Source organism: Lactuca serriola, chromosome 7 (assembly GCF_051521515.1).
Source record: "Lactuca serriola cultivar US96UC23 chromosome 7, Lser_US96UC23_V15, whole genome shotgun sequence".
NCBI lineage: Eukaryota > Viridiplantae > Streptophyta > Magnoliopsida > Asterales > Asteraceae > Lactuca > Lactuca serriola.
The window spans coordinates 63,882,501-63,899,085 of record NC_136414.1 but is presented as its reverse complement, the minus strand read 5'-3'; the positions used below and the strand labels follow the sequence as shown (position 1 = coordinate 63,899,085).

General features: G+C 35.7%; 2 protein-coding genes and 1 non-coding gene across 3 annotated transcripts; 2 read left to right on the top strand and 1 right to left on the bottom strand.

The window, feature by feature from the left end:
• The first annotated feature begins 332 nt into the window (after window positions 1–332).
• LOC145064039 (uncharacterized) lies at window positions 333–1,040 on the top strand. The gene has a single exon (XM_079011568.1). The coding sequence runs from the start codon at window positions 333–335 to the stop codon at window positions 1,038–1,040; it is 708 nt and encodes a 235-aa protein (XP_078867694.1).
• Window positions 1,041–5,845: 4,805 nt separating this feature from the next.
• LOC145061733 (glucan endo-1,3-beta-glucosidase 14-like) lies at window positions 5,846–8,393 on the bottom strand. Its single transcript, XM_079009278.1, has 3 exons — window positions 8,044–8,393; window positions 6,384–7,420; window positions 5,846–6,105 (listed from the first exon to the last, which is right to left on the bottom strand). Exons 1-3 carry the CDS (start codon window positions 8,105–8,107, stop codon window positions 6,019–6,021), a joined length of 1,188 nt encoding a protein of 395 aa, XP_078865404.1. The 5' UTR covers window positions 8,108–8,393; the 3' UTR covers window positions 5,846–6,018.
• Window positions 8,394–15,475: 7,082 nt separating this feature from the next.
• On the top strand, window positions 15,476–15,578 carry LOC145065065 (U6 spliceosomal RNA). The gene has a single exon (XR_013688217.1). It is a non-coding gene; the product is annotated as a U6 spliceosomal RNA (small nuclear RNA).
• Window positions 15,579–16,585: the final 1,007 nt, after the last annotated feature.

Genomic DNA, 16,585 nt, shown 5'->3' with positions numbered 1-16,585 from the left:
CGTGATTTCTTACTTTGAAGCCCCATCAATGCCTGAGTCGGAGTTTCGTCGTTGTCCCTTTTCTTCTCTATGCAAAAATCGTAGGCTGCAACGATTAATCTCGTCTATCTTATCTTATCTGTAACAGAAATTCGATGATTAAATGGCCAAAAAAGAATCCGAGTCGACTTGTTAACCGATTGACAGGAAGGCATATGAGAAGAAGCGGGGAGGCGGTCGGGTGGTTTTAGGGAATTTTGTTCGGAATAGGGAATAGATGTGTGCATTTCATATGTAATACCCGTAAAATATTGTGGCCAAAGTATGAAGTCGAAGAAGTATACTATTCCTAAATGCGATGGGAATTAATATATGTATATAATTTAGTGGGGTTCATGTCAGTAATGGTTGCATGCATGCACCTTCACGACACCACAGTGCAGACGACCAGGCATGTTGTTGGTGACGCCTTGGGATGGACCATTCTTTCTGGCAGGGCATCTGCTTATACCACTTGGGTATCACTTCAAACATTCACCGTCGACGACATTCTCGCCTTTAACTTCACCAACGGAGATCACGACGTTGCGGAGGTTTCAGCAATGGCGTACGACCCATGCACAGCCACCAATCCCATCTCCCTTGCAACCACTGGCCCCGCCTCCCTTACCTTGACCATCGACGGAACCCACTATTACATCTGCACATTCACAAGCCACTGCCAACTTTGTCAGAAGTTAACCATCAACGTCTCCGCTGACGCATCTACCACTCCACCATCAGCAACACCCACAACATCGGCGTCTCCACCTACCACCATTCCTACACCTCGGACACTTGCACCCACAACATCAGCATCTCCACCGACCACCACCCCCACAACACCCGATGTTCCTTGTCTCCCCACCTCATCTCCAAGCTCCAGCCCATCATCACCACCAACCGTCGTAACATCTGACAGGATCACTCCACCTCCACCACCTATTGGAGGAGCTCCATCTTTCTCCGCCATGGTATCTGCCAGTTTCTTGATAATTGGCTTGACTTTCTTGAACTATTAAATTTGAGAAGGAGGAGACACACAAATTTATCCTGTTTATCTACACAATATTTTAATATTGTTTTCGTTCACGATCACTATATGTTTTTTTGTCCTATATTTGTTGTGGGGAAGTAATGCGTACACACCAATTTTTAGCCATACACAACAATTTATGCATTATTGAGTTGTACAGTACAACATTTTAAAACACCAATTGTTGTGTATGGAGAAAAATTGTTGTGTACAAATCATCTCCTTTTGTTGTGAGGCCTCATCAAAATAAATAAAGATTGAATATTTTGTTTTATTTTGGAATTTATCTGGATTTTAACCTTTTCTTATTTACTGTAAAAATCATTAGGTAGTAAGTAATCGTTCGATTAGGGTTTAAGTATTAATCGACCAAAGTGAGGATTAATCATGGATTAATGCGAGATCCTAAATCATAAAAGTAAGTTATCTTTTAAAAGATCAAAATTACAAATATTCTAACAAAATAAATAAATAATCATAAAAACCCATATTCTAGCTTTTAACATCATTACGACGAGGGAGATAGACAAACATATGTGAGAGGTAAAAAAGAAGAGAAGCATATGAGGGAGAGATAGAGACACAAATGGAGAGGGGAGAGAGAAGAGCCAAAAGCGAAGCTTACTAGTTAGGGTATCCATAATGCATTGAACTTCATAGAATTCAATGGATTGTCACATCATTTTTCTACATTCCATAGAACTCAATCAATTTTTTCCAACAATGCATTGAACAATATATCTATATAAAAATCTTATATATAAATTCAGATGTATTAATTTCTTTGCTAATATTTTTTTATATATATAAAGAAAAAAAACATCACATCACTCATCAAGGGGTGGATATTAAATGGAAAGGGCAGGGGCTGAATTGTAACATCCCGAAATAAGGTGCATTTTTCATTTCTTGAACCTTTTTCCAAAATGTCAAATTAAGTCCTTGAAAGAGAAAATTTGGCATGTTAGTACGTGGGGCGTACGCATGAGTACACGCAGCGTACTCATGCACCATGCAAAATCGCGGAGGCCACCTAGTACGTTAGGCGTACTAGGCTCAGGTGCAAAACCCTAATTTCGAGTTTGTCCCTATATAAAGAACATATTGGTCTCATTTCTAGCCACCCTTATTAGCTTCCAACCCTCTCTAAAACCCTAATCTCGTGGGTGTGGCTTGTGTGTGTGTGTTTGCAAGTTTTGAGTGTTCTTGGCTCTTATAGTTAGAGAAGAAGGTTAGAGAAGAAAAAAGTGTCATCCAACTTAGTGATCTAGAAACTTTCTACCTTTATGCATCATTTTCAGGTATCAAGCTTATACATTGGCTAATATTCTTCTAGATCTCTTTAGTTTAAGATTTATAAGCTTAATTCCCCAAGTTTGGACCTTTTGAGTTTGGGACTCTCTAGAGAGTTTAGGCTGTCCTTTCATATATCTTAAGGCATCTAGATGGACAAAAATGCTTGCTTAATCTTCCCTTTTGACTCATGCATGAGTAAAGTAGCGTGGAATAGATGAAATGATGTTTTAGCCTCTCATAGTCATGCAAAGGCTTAAAGCCCACAAATTCATGGAGTAAGAGATTCTAAATAAGTTAGATATGTAGTTGGAATGGTTGTGTTAACCGATTAAGACAACAAAAGAGTGGAAATAGAAGTTGGTGGAGTACGTCTGCGTACTCCTAGCTACGCGCAACATAGCCGGATTTCACCCTGCCACGTGCTTGGTCAGTTGTACGCCCAATGTTAGGCTCTGTACGTCCAGCATACTCGTTGGGTGTTGACTTTCTATTGACTTTGACCTTTGGTCAAATTTTGGAGTTTTGGAACCAATGGAAGGGCAAAATGGTCCTTTTGCCCTTAGTAAGTTTAGTCTAGGACTTTGGACTCATGAGTGGTTGTGGACCTTAATTTTTAATTAAGGTTAATTATTTTGTTAACTAGGCGGAGTCTAGATCTAGCAGCTCGAGTATTAGGTTTTCGTGTCATCAGTATCAGGTGAGTCTCCTCGCGTTTTCTTACCTGTGTGGTAGAATAGTTGCATATAAAATGACCAGTTGGGTCAAGATTTTATTATACTATGTTGTTATTTTGTGACTGAGATTGCGGATAGTCTCCAGGGTTACTGATAACCCACAGGGCATGCTGTTAGCCCACAGGGACTGCTGATAGTCCCCCAGGGTTGCTAATAACCCATAGATGTTATTTATGTTGTGTTGTATGTGGTATCTTGGGGAATTCACTAAGCTTTGTGCTTATAGTTGTTGATACATGCGTGGGGAGTCCACTTAGTCCATTAAGTGTTCATTGAAACCTTAAGATCATGATGATCCTCAAGTGTTTAAAAGAAGGGTAAACTAGTCCATTTTTCACTTGAACATTCCAAAGTTCACAAGGCTTGTTCCTAACTTATTGAACACTCAAATAAATATTATCAAGCACATAATCCCCCCCCCCCCCCATTAATCTCTATAAAAATGCCCAATCTAACTATGGAATCCTCAATTCCATTCCATATTCCAAAATTGTCCTTGGGTCATAACAATCACTAGAGATGGATCCTTGCTAACATTCCTTCATGTTTATGTTTCATTATCATCTCTTGAGTGTCAATTCATGTTCATGAATATCATTCACTTCTTATGTGAGATTCATTACGTAATTATCAATAGATTTCCCAAAATGCCCTTAAGGCCAATTATTCCATAAATTCAACTATAGATCACTCAATCCTTCATGTTCTTGCATTCAAATCATATTGTTAGTATCAACTCGTGATTATGAGTATCATATACTCATCAAGTACTCACATTCCAAGAATTTCATTGTTTTCATGATCATTTCCCCTAAAATCGTACTCAAATCTAAGTTTATACTTGATTCTACCATCAATGACGTGTTTGAGTATTCCAATTGAATTCATTGTCAACAAACAACATATAGGTCATAGAATACAATCAAATTTCATCATCAGTTGCAAAATCCTCAACTTAGGTTTCTAGGGTTCATGAGGGTTTTCACCCAAATCCTCAAAATCATCAATGGAATGATTTGTTTGAAATTGGAACCATCAAAACCAACCAAAGGGGGTTAGAAATTGAAACCCTAATCACCAAATTATACTAAAATCGACATTGGGGTTTCACCCTCTTCACAACTTCAAATTTTAAGGGTAGTAGAGAAGAGTTTTACCTTGATAGCCTTCCTTATCTCCTTTGCTTTATTGCTTAATTCTCCTCTTGAATCAAGCCCTAAATGTCAAGAAATGTAGCATTCACCGTTAGAGGTCTCTATTCCTTGCAAAATACGTCTAACAAGAATGAGGGAAGTGTGCTTGCATCTTATTTCCTCAAATTTTCACTTTTGGTCCCTCTAGTTTGAGAATTTTGTTAGTTCTTACCATTACTTGCATTTTCCCAACTCTAATATGGTATTTGATATATTTTAACCACTAACTTCCTTATTTTATTTTTAATTAAATTTTAGGATGTTACATGGGCAGTTCAAGGAGTGGAAGACGATGGTTGAGAAACAGACTGGGAACCATGTCAGGTCACTCAAAATAGAAAACGGGTTGGAGTTCTACATGAATTCATTTGACATCTTCGGCAAAACAAAAGGTATAGTGAGGTATCGTATTGTATGGCTAACACCACAACAAAGCAGAGTGGCAGAATAGATGAACCAAACACCGTTGGAGCATGCTTAGTGAATGCGATTATCTGTTGATTTATCGGAGCAATTCTGGGCAGAAGCAATCAACACTACTTGCTATCTGGCGAATAGATATCCATCAATTGAAATTAATGTAAGACTCCCCAAGAGGTGTGGTTTGGAAAACCCTCTAAGAATTCTTGTTTACGAATATTTGGATGCCCTGCTTATGCTCATGTGAATGATGGTAAACTAGACTCGAGGACAATGAATTGCATATTTCTAGGATATGCATTTGAATGGAACGATAATCGTTTGTGGGGTATAAAAGAAGGAAAGATCGAAAATTCGTTATTAGTAGAGATGTGACCTTTGAATCTGCTATGCTTAACCAGAGACGAGATGGTACAAGTTTTACAGGGAACGATGAGGGTGCTAGCCAGAAGGCGGAGCTTTCAACAGAAACCCCACATATTTTTACGTTAAATGAAGAACAACATGGTGGCATGGAACAACATAGAAATGAGGAATCCCTTAAACAACCTAAGGAAGAAGTGTCTAGTGATGCTAATGTTAGGAAAGACAACTTGAAGAAGCTTCCGGAGAATGAGCTTGTGATGAACGATTTAAGAGCTTGTGATCAATCGTATATATATATAAATTATTCTTTATAATTTTGCTTATATTAACATTAAGTTTTTATTTTAGTAATAACTTTTAATCTAATGCATCACTTATAAAATATTCCACTAACGCATATTATTTGTTGGGTCGGATCACACAATTCCAAACTTTTAATACATCAATTTCATGCACAGCTAAAGTCTAAAAGTCACAATTCCACCTAATCCTATCATTTCATCACCACAAAAGGTATTATTCACCTGACACAAAAGCTAATTTTCCATGTCATACAATTTTGTCAATCGCGTCCCTTTTTCCTTATTTCCTATCAAATGTCACATAAGGTGACATAACATTTCCACCATGCTAGATTACTACACGTCATGTCTTCGTATGTCTGTTTAGCCTTAAAAACACTTTACAACGTATTTATTAATTTACCTTTCACTTTTACTCATTTTTTATCCATATATTCAGAACAAGTAAAAGCATATGAAGAAACGACATACGATCAAAACTGTAAAAAAACATTAACCACCACCAATTAAGATCCCGATTTGGTGTACGTGGCATGTATTCTATATATTATCAACTCTATCTTTAAGCTTAAAAACATTTTTCTTCAAAAAAAAAGTAAATATAAAATACATTGTGACAATAACTTAAATAATATCTTGTGATGACAAATATTTCACAATCTTAGAAATAAAAACAACATTGACACACACGAAGATAAAACCGAGATATATGACCAATGCCAACTTTGAGCTCCAATTTCCTGATAAAAATTAAAATTTGTATTAAAAATTTGATAATATAATTAACTATAAGCCAAAATAATTAAACATATTCACAAAACGATGACCACGAATCACGTATAATATCATGCGAACATAGAAAATAGGAAATATAATATAATAAAAGGAAGAAAATAAAGCTGTTGAGTCAATAACGACATACGCAATCCTATTTTCATTATCTTTTCACCTACCCTATTTTTAGTTTAATATATATTGAATAAATTATATTGATAAAAGAGTAAAGTAAGTTACATACCTTGATTGATAGAAGAGAAGAAGAAGAAGAAGATTTGAGAGGTGGAAACCCAATATCATACGTGATACTTCCATCAGGTTTATACAAACCAAAATTTCTTTCAGAGGTGGGACCCGGTTTAGAATTCTCATTAAATAAAGCAAAAATATACGCCTTCAACATACTTTTAGGCCTACGTGGCGTCCCCTTCCTTTTAGCAAGTCTTTTACGCAAATTATAATTATAAGTTCTTGCATTATCCAAAGTTGCAGCTTCTTCATTTGCATCTCCATGAGAAGCCCATCCTGTTTCTGTAACAACAACCTCCATTTTCCCAAATCCTGCATCTTCAAGTGCAGCATATGCTGCATCGATTTGAGCATCAAGCATGTTGTCATAATGAAGATTTGTTTTTTCATCGTATATGCCTTGAGTTGGGTTGAAAAGAGCGTAGTTAATATCAATCTGATCTGGGCTTCCCATGTATGCTAAAAAAGGGTATGCGTTTAAACAGAAAGGGGATCCCATTTGTGAAAATAATTCCAGAAGTTTCTTCATGTTTTGTGAAACGTCTTGTTTGAAGACACATGAAGATGGAGGATATGAAGTTCCAAACACAGCTTGTGAATGTGCTGTTGTGATTTGAACTATGGAGTCTAGGTTTAACTTTTGTGTTGCGTTGTAGATGTTTTTGATTGCAGGAAATAGAGATGTTTGAAGATCAAGATCACCACCTCCTAGAACTTCGTTTCCAACTGCAATTCCAACAATGTGTGTTGAAGGTAGGTATGATTGGACATTGTCTTTGACCCATGTAAGGGCATGATCGGGATTATTGCTTAAGTCTTTCACCATTCCGTTTGGGAGTCCGATTACTAAATCGAGACCACTACCCTTGAATGCATCAAGAACACTGTGATCATAATCGTATATTCGTACGTTTTTTATCTTAGCAGCTTTGAGAAGCCTTACAACTTCATTAGGAGAAGGGATGTTGTCTGCGATTCTTCCATAGTTTATACCATAAGTCCCTGTGAATGGTTTGGATGTCACATACCCTGGGAAAATAAGAATGAATAAGTACTCAAAAGTTGCAATGAATACGATCCTATAGATTGAATTTGATGATCATATACTTTTTCCCCAAATGTTATAGGGAAATCGAATAGAACATTTATAGCATATCAAATTTGGTGTTAATGCAAACAAATAGTTTCACAAATGAAAATCAGGATGTGATTCTTTTAACAGTAATGAACTCTAACCACAATCAATCGAGTATTTTAGCCCCAATTAATGGGGATTTATGATTTTGAGTGTTACTACTCCTTGAATGAAGATATAACTTCAAATTAAACCTAATTTTGTGAAGAATGTTTTAGAAGAATGGTGACTAGAACACTATAACTGCTAAAACGATAAGAGGAGGTGAATTCACGCTTGATTTGATTTGAGATCGAATTAAAATTGAGTCCAGATAGTAAAATTCAAGGAGCGTTGCTATATGCGTGTCAAACAAGATTACAATTACGGAAAAAGACGACGTAATACGCAATAAAACTCATGATCGATCGATCGAATCATGTTGAGTGAACCAAAAAATTACGATTACTTAGTACGATCAGTTAACTAGGTTTCAACTTTCAAGTACAAATCAGTATAAAAATAAGCAAATTCTTACCTTTTTGAACAAAAAGGAGCAAAAGCAGAAGAAGACATCGACTAAAGGATCGGGAAACCTTCATTTCGGAGTCAATAAAACGACTCCGTCTCCTTTGTTTTCAATCCTCCAACTCAACCATGCCATAAGATAAATTAACTGATCAAATTCTCTCTATCTAGACACAAATATACGTATATTTGTATGTATGTACATGGTTTCTCTCTGAATTAATGCAAAACCGAGCTTCTCTTTCTAAGATGAAGTTTTCTATCGCGGTTCCGGCAACGGCGAACGGCGGAGGAAAGGGGGGTTTGGCGGTCGTTTTCTTTGGAGTGGACGCGTTTTATAGCCGCGGAGAGATTTTGAGCGTTTTAAGCATTATTGGGGATATTTATTTGATTGAGTATTTTCATTTTAGTACCCTCAACTTTATAGGTAAGTCATAAAGTAGCTTTCTCAAAAACAAAACTCATAAAAATATACGATTATTGCCGATACATTTCAAATGGAAAAGATAGAGATAATTTGTTAAAATTATAATACATATATTTTTCTATTTATTTGTATACACAATTATGTTATATGGAGAAATTGTAAAAAGATTCCGTAAATATAAGTATTGTAAGTACTTATGTAGATAATAATACTATTTGGTTGGTACCTTACCTTGGTTGATGAGCCAAAGATGTACACTTGAGATTCTTATTCCATAAGATAACAAAAGGTACAAAAGGTAAAGGCTCCACATTGCAAATAAAGAATTAATGGAAAAAAGACAATGGAATATGTGGTATATATTATGATATCGACATCTTATACCATAAATGTAAATGGTTTGTGCAAATCGTCTAATTCCATATAGACTAGATAACCTTACTCTATTGGTTGATAAAAGAAAACATAAAAGAAATATCTATGCGTATTTTGAAAAGGGTCATTGATTCTCTAGATTAATTTGGTGAGATTCTTTGAAAGATGAATTTTGGGGTGAAGTTGAGAGGATGGACTTGGAATTTTTTTTTATTTTTTTTCGTCTATGACTTAGATCTTGATGAATGAAACTCCAATTGATGATTTTCCTATAAAAATGGGGGAGATAAAGGTTGGGAGATCTCGTCTATTTTTTGTTTAAATGTTGGGTTAACAGAAATAATTAATCATAATGCTTTAATTTTTGTGAAAATAGGTAACAAGGGATGGAGCATGTTCCACTTTTTTTTTTAATGTTTATGTTGATGACTTTACATTTCTAGTAGAGTGGTCTATTGATAATGCTAAAAATATTATAGAAAATTTTCAAGTGCTTTTATTTTGTTTGTGGATCGAAAATTAACTTGCAGAAAAACAAATTGATAGGGGTTGGGGTTTAGATTTTTTTTTTCTTTTTTTCTATTTATGTCTTTCCCGTTGATATTCAATAAAACATTTTTTTCTATTTAGATCTTGTTATGGTAGTTTAAAATAATATTTTTAAAAGTTAAAACATTTGTTTTAAATCCCAAAAGTTTCAAAGTTCGAATAAGTAATGGTCCCAAATTATCAAGCAAAGTTTTAGTTTCAAAGAAAGTAAGGTTGTATCAATAAAATATTGTAACAAAGTTCAAGTTTTAACCAAACTTGGCCTTATGAAAGTCCTCAATACTCCAAATCAAGCTCTAAAGTGTTTAATATGAGCACATCTATCTTTATTTAATTTATACTATAAAATAGATAATTTAAACTCATGCGGTTAAAGATAAATTATTATTTCAAATCAACATATTGTTTTAAAACCTATTTCATTTCATATTTCTTAAATTAATAACAATTACTATTATAGTTATAAAGTTCAATAATTTTTTGTAGGGATAATGACTTAGGAGGGTAATAAGGTTTTCAGTTTGTCCGTATTAGGTTACTAAGACTTTTTTTGTGCGTATTAGACCAATATGGTTGTTATTACCGTTTAGAAATAGTCATTTTACCGGTTAAAACCGGTAAAATGACTATTTCTAAACGGTAATAATAACCATATTGGTTTAATACGCACAAAAAAACCTTAGTGACCTAATACGGACAAACTGGAAACCTTATTACCCTCCTAAGTCATTAACCCTAATTTTAAAGACATTGAGAATATATGACCATCAACAGTAAACTACTTCGTTTAGAACTCGCGTCGTCCCATATAACATGCTACTCCTCTATATTGTCACACCCCCAAACCACGGATGGCGGAAACGTCCGGGGGTGGAGGACTTCATGTATAGTATCATAACAACAAATGCAATAGTGATTTAAGCAACACAACCAACATATATATAATTGAAAAAGTTACATCATTGTATGAATTACATGTTTCAAAATCAATTACAATATGTTGACAAAATATGAAATGTTTGACGCCTTAACGTCCCATCCTCAAAATGCACTTGATTTCCTGTTTAGTGATTTCCTGAGAATACAAGTTGTCTGAAAAGTGTTAACACAAAGGTTGGTGAGTTCATAAGAGATTTCGTTAGAGAAGTAAACCGTTTTCCTTGTAAAAACGTTAGAATATGTATCCAGAAAATCCAATATTTTCTTTATTATGTATATGTAGTCCTAAATCCCAGGACCGAGAAATAACAAGTATTGGCCATACTTAAAGATATAAAAGTGGTTTCAAATGATGTGTAGTCATAAATACCAAAACCGAAAGTGTACAGTAATATCTGTACTTATTGATATAAAAAGTGATTTTAAATCGACATAAAACCCCTTTTGTTTTATAAAAATCCCGTAAACTTTATGTATTGTTAGCTCCCTATGTGAGTCGCTATAACCATACTATGACTAAAGGTAACCTGCATAACGTCTTTTAGACGCCCTAATCCTATGACTCTTGTCACCCGCAGACCTGCCGGTCCGGCTGTAGCTAGCAGCGAGGTATGGGATGTCAACCCCAATATAGATATATACACAATTATCACGCTCTCCCTACAAGAGATTTTGGTTATAACTTACAGGAATTTGGATCCCGTACTCGGACGTACGGGGAGAGAAAGTCTCACAACCTGAGTTAACAAGTTTACGTGTAGTGTGCGTGACTGTAGAACCTTTTTCTATAAATGTACCCTTTTTGTATGAGTAGGTTATGTGATGTATCATAAACTATACCTATTATAGTTTATCAAAACAAGGGTAAAAGTGGTAATGTACATAGACTATACTTAACATAGATTATTCAAATGTTTGTATGTATTAGATGTACTTTGATTATAACGAATTGTTATTTCTATGCTTTGTCTAGAAAAGTCCATTTGTTAACTGATGTATGTCTACATAATAAGACAATATTACCATATATTGCAATAACATATAATCACATAAAGATATACACCTTGCTCAACATGTTACAAGGTGAAATGAAATTGATAGCATTTTTCTGTTATTAACATTTTGATTTGCTGTTCTTATAAAAATTTTTGAAAAATCATCAAAGGTCCAAATCAGAATCCAAAAATTATAAGAGTTTGGAAAACGAGTCTATTTTCTCCATAATTTTTCTCATGATTTTTAATGACCTCTAACTTGTGTGAATAAGTCCATAATCACAGACTGGTCCGGATTGATGTTTGAAATGATAGGCAGTTTTGTAAAAATCACCATAAATTATAGAAAAATCGTATGGAGATGTGCAAGTAGTCATTTTAAAGCTAAGAACTGGAACCACTTGCACCTAAAATAGTTTTGAAAACTAAAATGTTTAGGTTGTCCAAAACAGTCCGTGAATGGAGCCCAACTTTTCTGATGAAAGTTGTTAGAAAAGTTTAGTTATATTCTTGGTGTTTTAACTTGCATTCCCCCCCCCCCCCTAAAACTTAAGAAAACATGAAAATGTAGGGATATGAACTCACCTTGAGTGATTTCAGTAGGTGAATGTTGAAGGTGAGAAGTGTTCAACTCAAGAACACTTGAAAGGTCACTTGAAGATTCAAAGATCTAACATGAGTGTGATGATGTTGGTGTAAGAAATCTATGAATTTGAGTAAAAGGGAATGTAATAACCATAAGGAGAATGATGAACTTACCAAAAATGAGAGAAAGTTTGAAGATCAGCCCTTAAATCTCAAAATTGGAGTGGGGGAATTTGAGAGAAAAGTGATGTTTGATACTTGTAGAAAATGGGGGAAAATGTGTGAAGTGAAGAGTGAAAGAGGGTTCTCCAGCTCTTTTTGGACGTTAGTTTGCTGGGAAAATGAGTGGGGTAAGGCCTTGAGGTGACTAGGAGTAGGGAGGAGTACAAGGATTAGTCAAAGGAATGGGTATGGGGTGGTGGTTTGTGTCAAATATTATGACAAGATCCACACTCCACCTCAAGATCTCACTTAAAAAATTTATTCTCAAATAAATATTTTCATGAAAATATGCCCAAATTATGATTATTTAGGGTCTTATATGTTAAAATATGATTTCTGGAGAAAATCCCGCGTTAAAATAATTAAAAACGGACTTAAAATGGAGAATTAGTCAAAAACCGGGTGAAAAACGTAAAATCCGAAGTCTAGGACCGGAGTCTTGGTCATCAGCAGCCAAAACCGGAGTGGCTTAGTCGCCTGGTGCGATCCGAAGAGAAGGAGTTGCGGATACGGAGGTCGAAGAAGGAAGGCGTTGCGGTCGGGAGTCCTGACGCGGGCGTGGCTGCGGCTCGCTGGCTACGTGTGACATCCCTAATTTCACGGCCAGAAAAGACCGATTTGTTTATGCTTTGTTTTTAAAATCAGAGTAATCGTTTAAAGAAAACTGTTGCGGAATTTGTTCTCAAAAACAAAAATATGATAACCATTTATCCAAACATTTCTCAAAGAGAATGTATTTTCATTAAATAAGAAAATCTTGGGATGTCATGTTCGATACAGACCAAAAGCATAAACAATATAAAATAGACCTTACAATAGTTATTTAACTACTGATTTATAATCCAAAATCTCTCGTCAAGTCCACCAACTTATACCCTTGTGCCATTACCTGTAATGAAAAGAAAACTGAGTGGGTCAGGCTTGGGAGCCTGGTGAGCATATAGGGTTTTCAACCCATAATTATTATATTTAATCAGCAAACAATCAACCCAATTACCCATCCCAATTATCTTCTTAAGGTTTTACCCTAAGAACCAACTATCCTTCATTCATTTATTCGTAAGGAATTGGCACGAATTCCATTGCTGCCAAAGTTTATTTATCAAGTACTAAATCCATAGTTATCAGGCGCTAACTCCATAGTCACCAAGGTTCATTTAGCAAGCGCTAACTCCATAGTCGCCAAGGCTTACTCAACAAGCGCTAACTCCATAGTCGCCAAGGTTTACTCAACGTGCGCTAACTCCATAGTCGCCAAGGTTCATCAAATAGGCACGAAGTCACATCGTCGCCAAGGTTTATACAATAGGCGCTAACTCCATAGTCACCAACTATCCCATCTACCCAAGTTCTACCCAACATTTTCGTAGATATAAATACTTACACAGTTTAAATCATTTAACACTTGTATAAAACATCAATTCCACGCCCATCTCAAATAGACAAATAATATATAAACACATAGCACGTATTTCATAGCAAATACTTCATATTTATGTGTTAGAAGAAAGTAACTACACACTCACACATATAAACAACAATATACTTAATACACTCAAACCATACTTGTATTATTATCATGTTTATGAAAGGTAGTATACACTCACTTGATCAGAAGATGATCGGACAGCACTACGACTTGCAGAAGTAGTAATCCTCAGCAGATCTGGAAGGTCTCTACGAAAATCGAGCTTCTCGCGGACAGAGCTTCGGCTCGGGAATTGCACTTCTCGGGATCTTCGGGATCTCGGGACTTGCTTCGGGGCTCGAGGATATTACCGGGGCTTCGGGGTACTTCTGGCACGCAAAACAATGCAAAACGGGAGAGAGAAGAGAGAAAGATAGCAAAGGAGTCGGTTGCCTTCAGATCCTATTTATAGAGGCTGGAACCTCGGAGTACGTGGGGCGTACGCCTCGGATCGTCATGGCTTACGTATCCGAAATACTCGAGTGCGAATGTCGACATACATCGGTGTACGCGGGGCGTACTTCGGATGAGTCCGATGACTCGTCTTCGGATAATACCGGGATTTAATAATTAAATTTAATTATTAATTATTTAATAAACTTTGAAAATTCATATCTTCTTCATACGAACTCCGTTTTTGACGTTATTTATATCCACGCGTAGGTGAGACTACACTCTACAACTTTCGTTTAGACTTCGTCGGCTAATTTTGACTTTATTTTTATTATTTATTTTTAGTAGGCCCGGACAGGAAAACTTCGTTATAAAATCATAACTTCTTCGTTTGACGTCCGTTCTCGCCTAACTTTTCATCGCTTCGATACCAACAACGAGATCTTCGATTCTCGTTTAGATTGTTTTGGCTAAAAACCGCTTGATCTCAAATCGAGTATTTCAGGCTGCATACCGCTAAGCCGAAAATTCGATAAATCATAACTTCTTCATACGAAGTCAGATTTGGGCGTTCTTTATATGTACGGAATCCTTGTAACATATACTACAACTTAGTTAAGATTATTCACTCTAAATAATCTTCTATCAAAAAGTCATTTTTGACGCTTATCGTCTCTAAATTGACTAGCCATGATCTACAAGCGTTACACTGCGGTCGGGCTGTGGCTCACTACTGCGGCTTGCCTGCTGCGGTTGCACCCCATTGCGGTCCGAAGACTATGGTTGTTCAAGGGGCCTCAGATCCAAGAGGACTTGACCCTTATGGGGAGGCTTCGGTCCTAAAGGGTAATTTTCCAAGATTTTTCCCTTCTTTGAGTGGTTCCTTATCAAACCAAGTATCGGGATGTCCCGATTGATTATAAAAATTTCAAGAGAGGTTTCGGGAGAGATTTGGGAGAGATTTCACATTCTTGGAGATATTTCTCATTCTTGGAGAGATTTCTCATACAAAGAGAGATTTGGGAGAGATTTCACATTCTTGGAGAGATTTCTCATACAAAGAGAGATTTGGGAGAGATTTTACAATCTTGGAGAGATTTGGGAGAGATTCTCGATAAAGAGAGATAGAGTGAAAACGATTGAGAGAGGTTTCGTGTGTGACATTTGTGAGTGTCCGGCTTCACAATGCAAGGTCCGTAAGCCCCATTAAGCCATGTTTAAGGATCTTTCACACTCCCGGTGAGTATGCAACATTGTTTATCGGTTTAGTTCATTGTTTAGCACTACGGCTAAGGAAAATTAAACACACGAATTTTCCAAGTGATGTTTTCTCATTAAAACAGTGAGTTATACAGTAATTACATAACGTAAACCCTAATATACAAGGTTTAATTGACTTGACTGGTTTGTTTCGTTGACTTTGTTTGACTTTGACTTGACCCGAAATTGACTATTGTCACATATATGGCGAAGCTCTTCATCTATAGTCGTCCCTTTGGGGACATCCAATAAAATTGGAACGATACAGAGAAGATTAGCATGGCCCCTGCGCAAGGATGACACACACAAATCGAGAAATGGTCCAAATTTTTTTTTTAACCTTTCGTCGTCTTCTCTGGAACCCTAATTCCCCTTTCAAATGCTAAAGAGTTCAATTGGAATTCTTACGTTTCAGTAGTTCATCTACTGAAGTCATGATCAGACAACATGTGGATTCTATGGTCAGATTGATCTTCTTGTTGATGTCTTCAACCATTTGTGGCGAGTAAGGGTGATCTTTCTTTCTATAAAGTCTCCTTTAAGTTTTTACTTTTCCTGTCATTAAGTTTCATGCTTTATAAACTTCCGTTTATGTGTTGTCTATAGTCTGTATGTGTTTGTTTATGTGTTGATTTTTTTATTCATTTCGCAACTTCAGTTTCTTAGTTCATGTTGTGGTTTTGCTTTTTATAAAAGAATTGATAATAGACATCCTCTGCAAGTCCCTGTTGGTTTTAGATTTTCATTCGTTATCAAATGTAGACATTGATGAGAGGTATCAAAGTGAGATTGTTTTTGTACATATGGATGTGTTCATGTAAACATTTAAATGACAAAAAAGAAGTTATTGATAAAATGTTGCATATTTATGTAATGAAGATCATCAATCATATGAGTTTTTGGACTTAGAAGTACTGGAATGGTTGTGAGATAAGTTTAAATGGAAGCAACTATTTTCAGTCAAACAAATCAGTCACATTGATTAATAAGCATGTTTTCTAAATAATTAGGGTTAATGACTTAGGAGGGTAATAAGGTTTTCCAGTTTGTCTGTATTAGGTCACTAAGATTTTTTTTGTGCGTATTAGACTAATATGGTTGTTATTACCGTTTAGAAATAATCCTTTTATCGGTTAAAACCGGTAAAAGGACTATTTTTAAATGGTAATAACAACTATATTGGTCTAATACGCACAAAAAAAAAACCTTAGTGACCTAATACAGACAAACTGGAAACCTTATTACCCTGCTAAGTCATTAACCCTTTTTTGTATTCCTAGTTACACATGTTACTACTATATATAAAAAAAGGTCAATCATTTTAGTAACATACACATAA

Bases quoted from the DNA above. Each gene is read 5' to 3' on its own strand.
- LOC145064039 (XM_079011568.1), top strand. From the start codon at position 333: ATGCGATGGGAATTAATATATGTATATAATTTAGTGGGGTTCATGTCA.
- LOC145061733 (XM_079009278.1), bottom strand. From the start codon at position 8,107: ATGAAGGTTTCCCGATCCTTTAGTCGATGTCTTCTTCTGCTTTTGCTC. The intron at 7,421-8,043 runs GTAAGAATTTGC...TTATTTTCCCAG, and splicing joins GCTCCTTTTTGTTCAAAAAG to GGTATGTGACATCCAAACCA. The intron at 6,106-6,383 runs GTATGTAACTTA...AATTTTTATCAG, and splicing joins CTTCTCTTCTATCAATCAAG to GAAATTGGAGCTCAAAGTTG.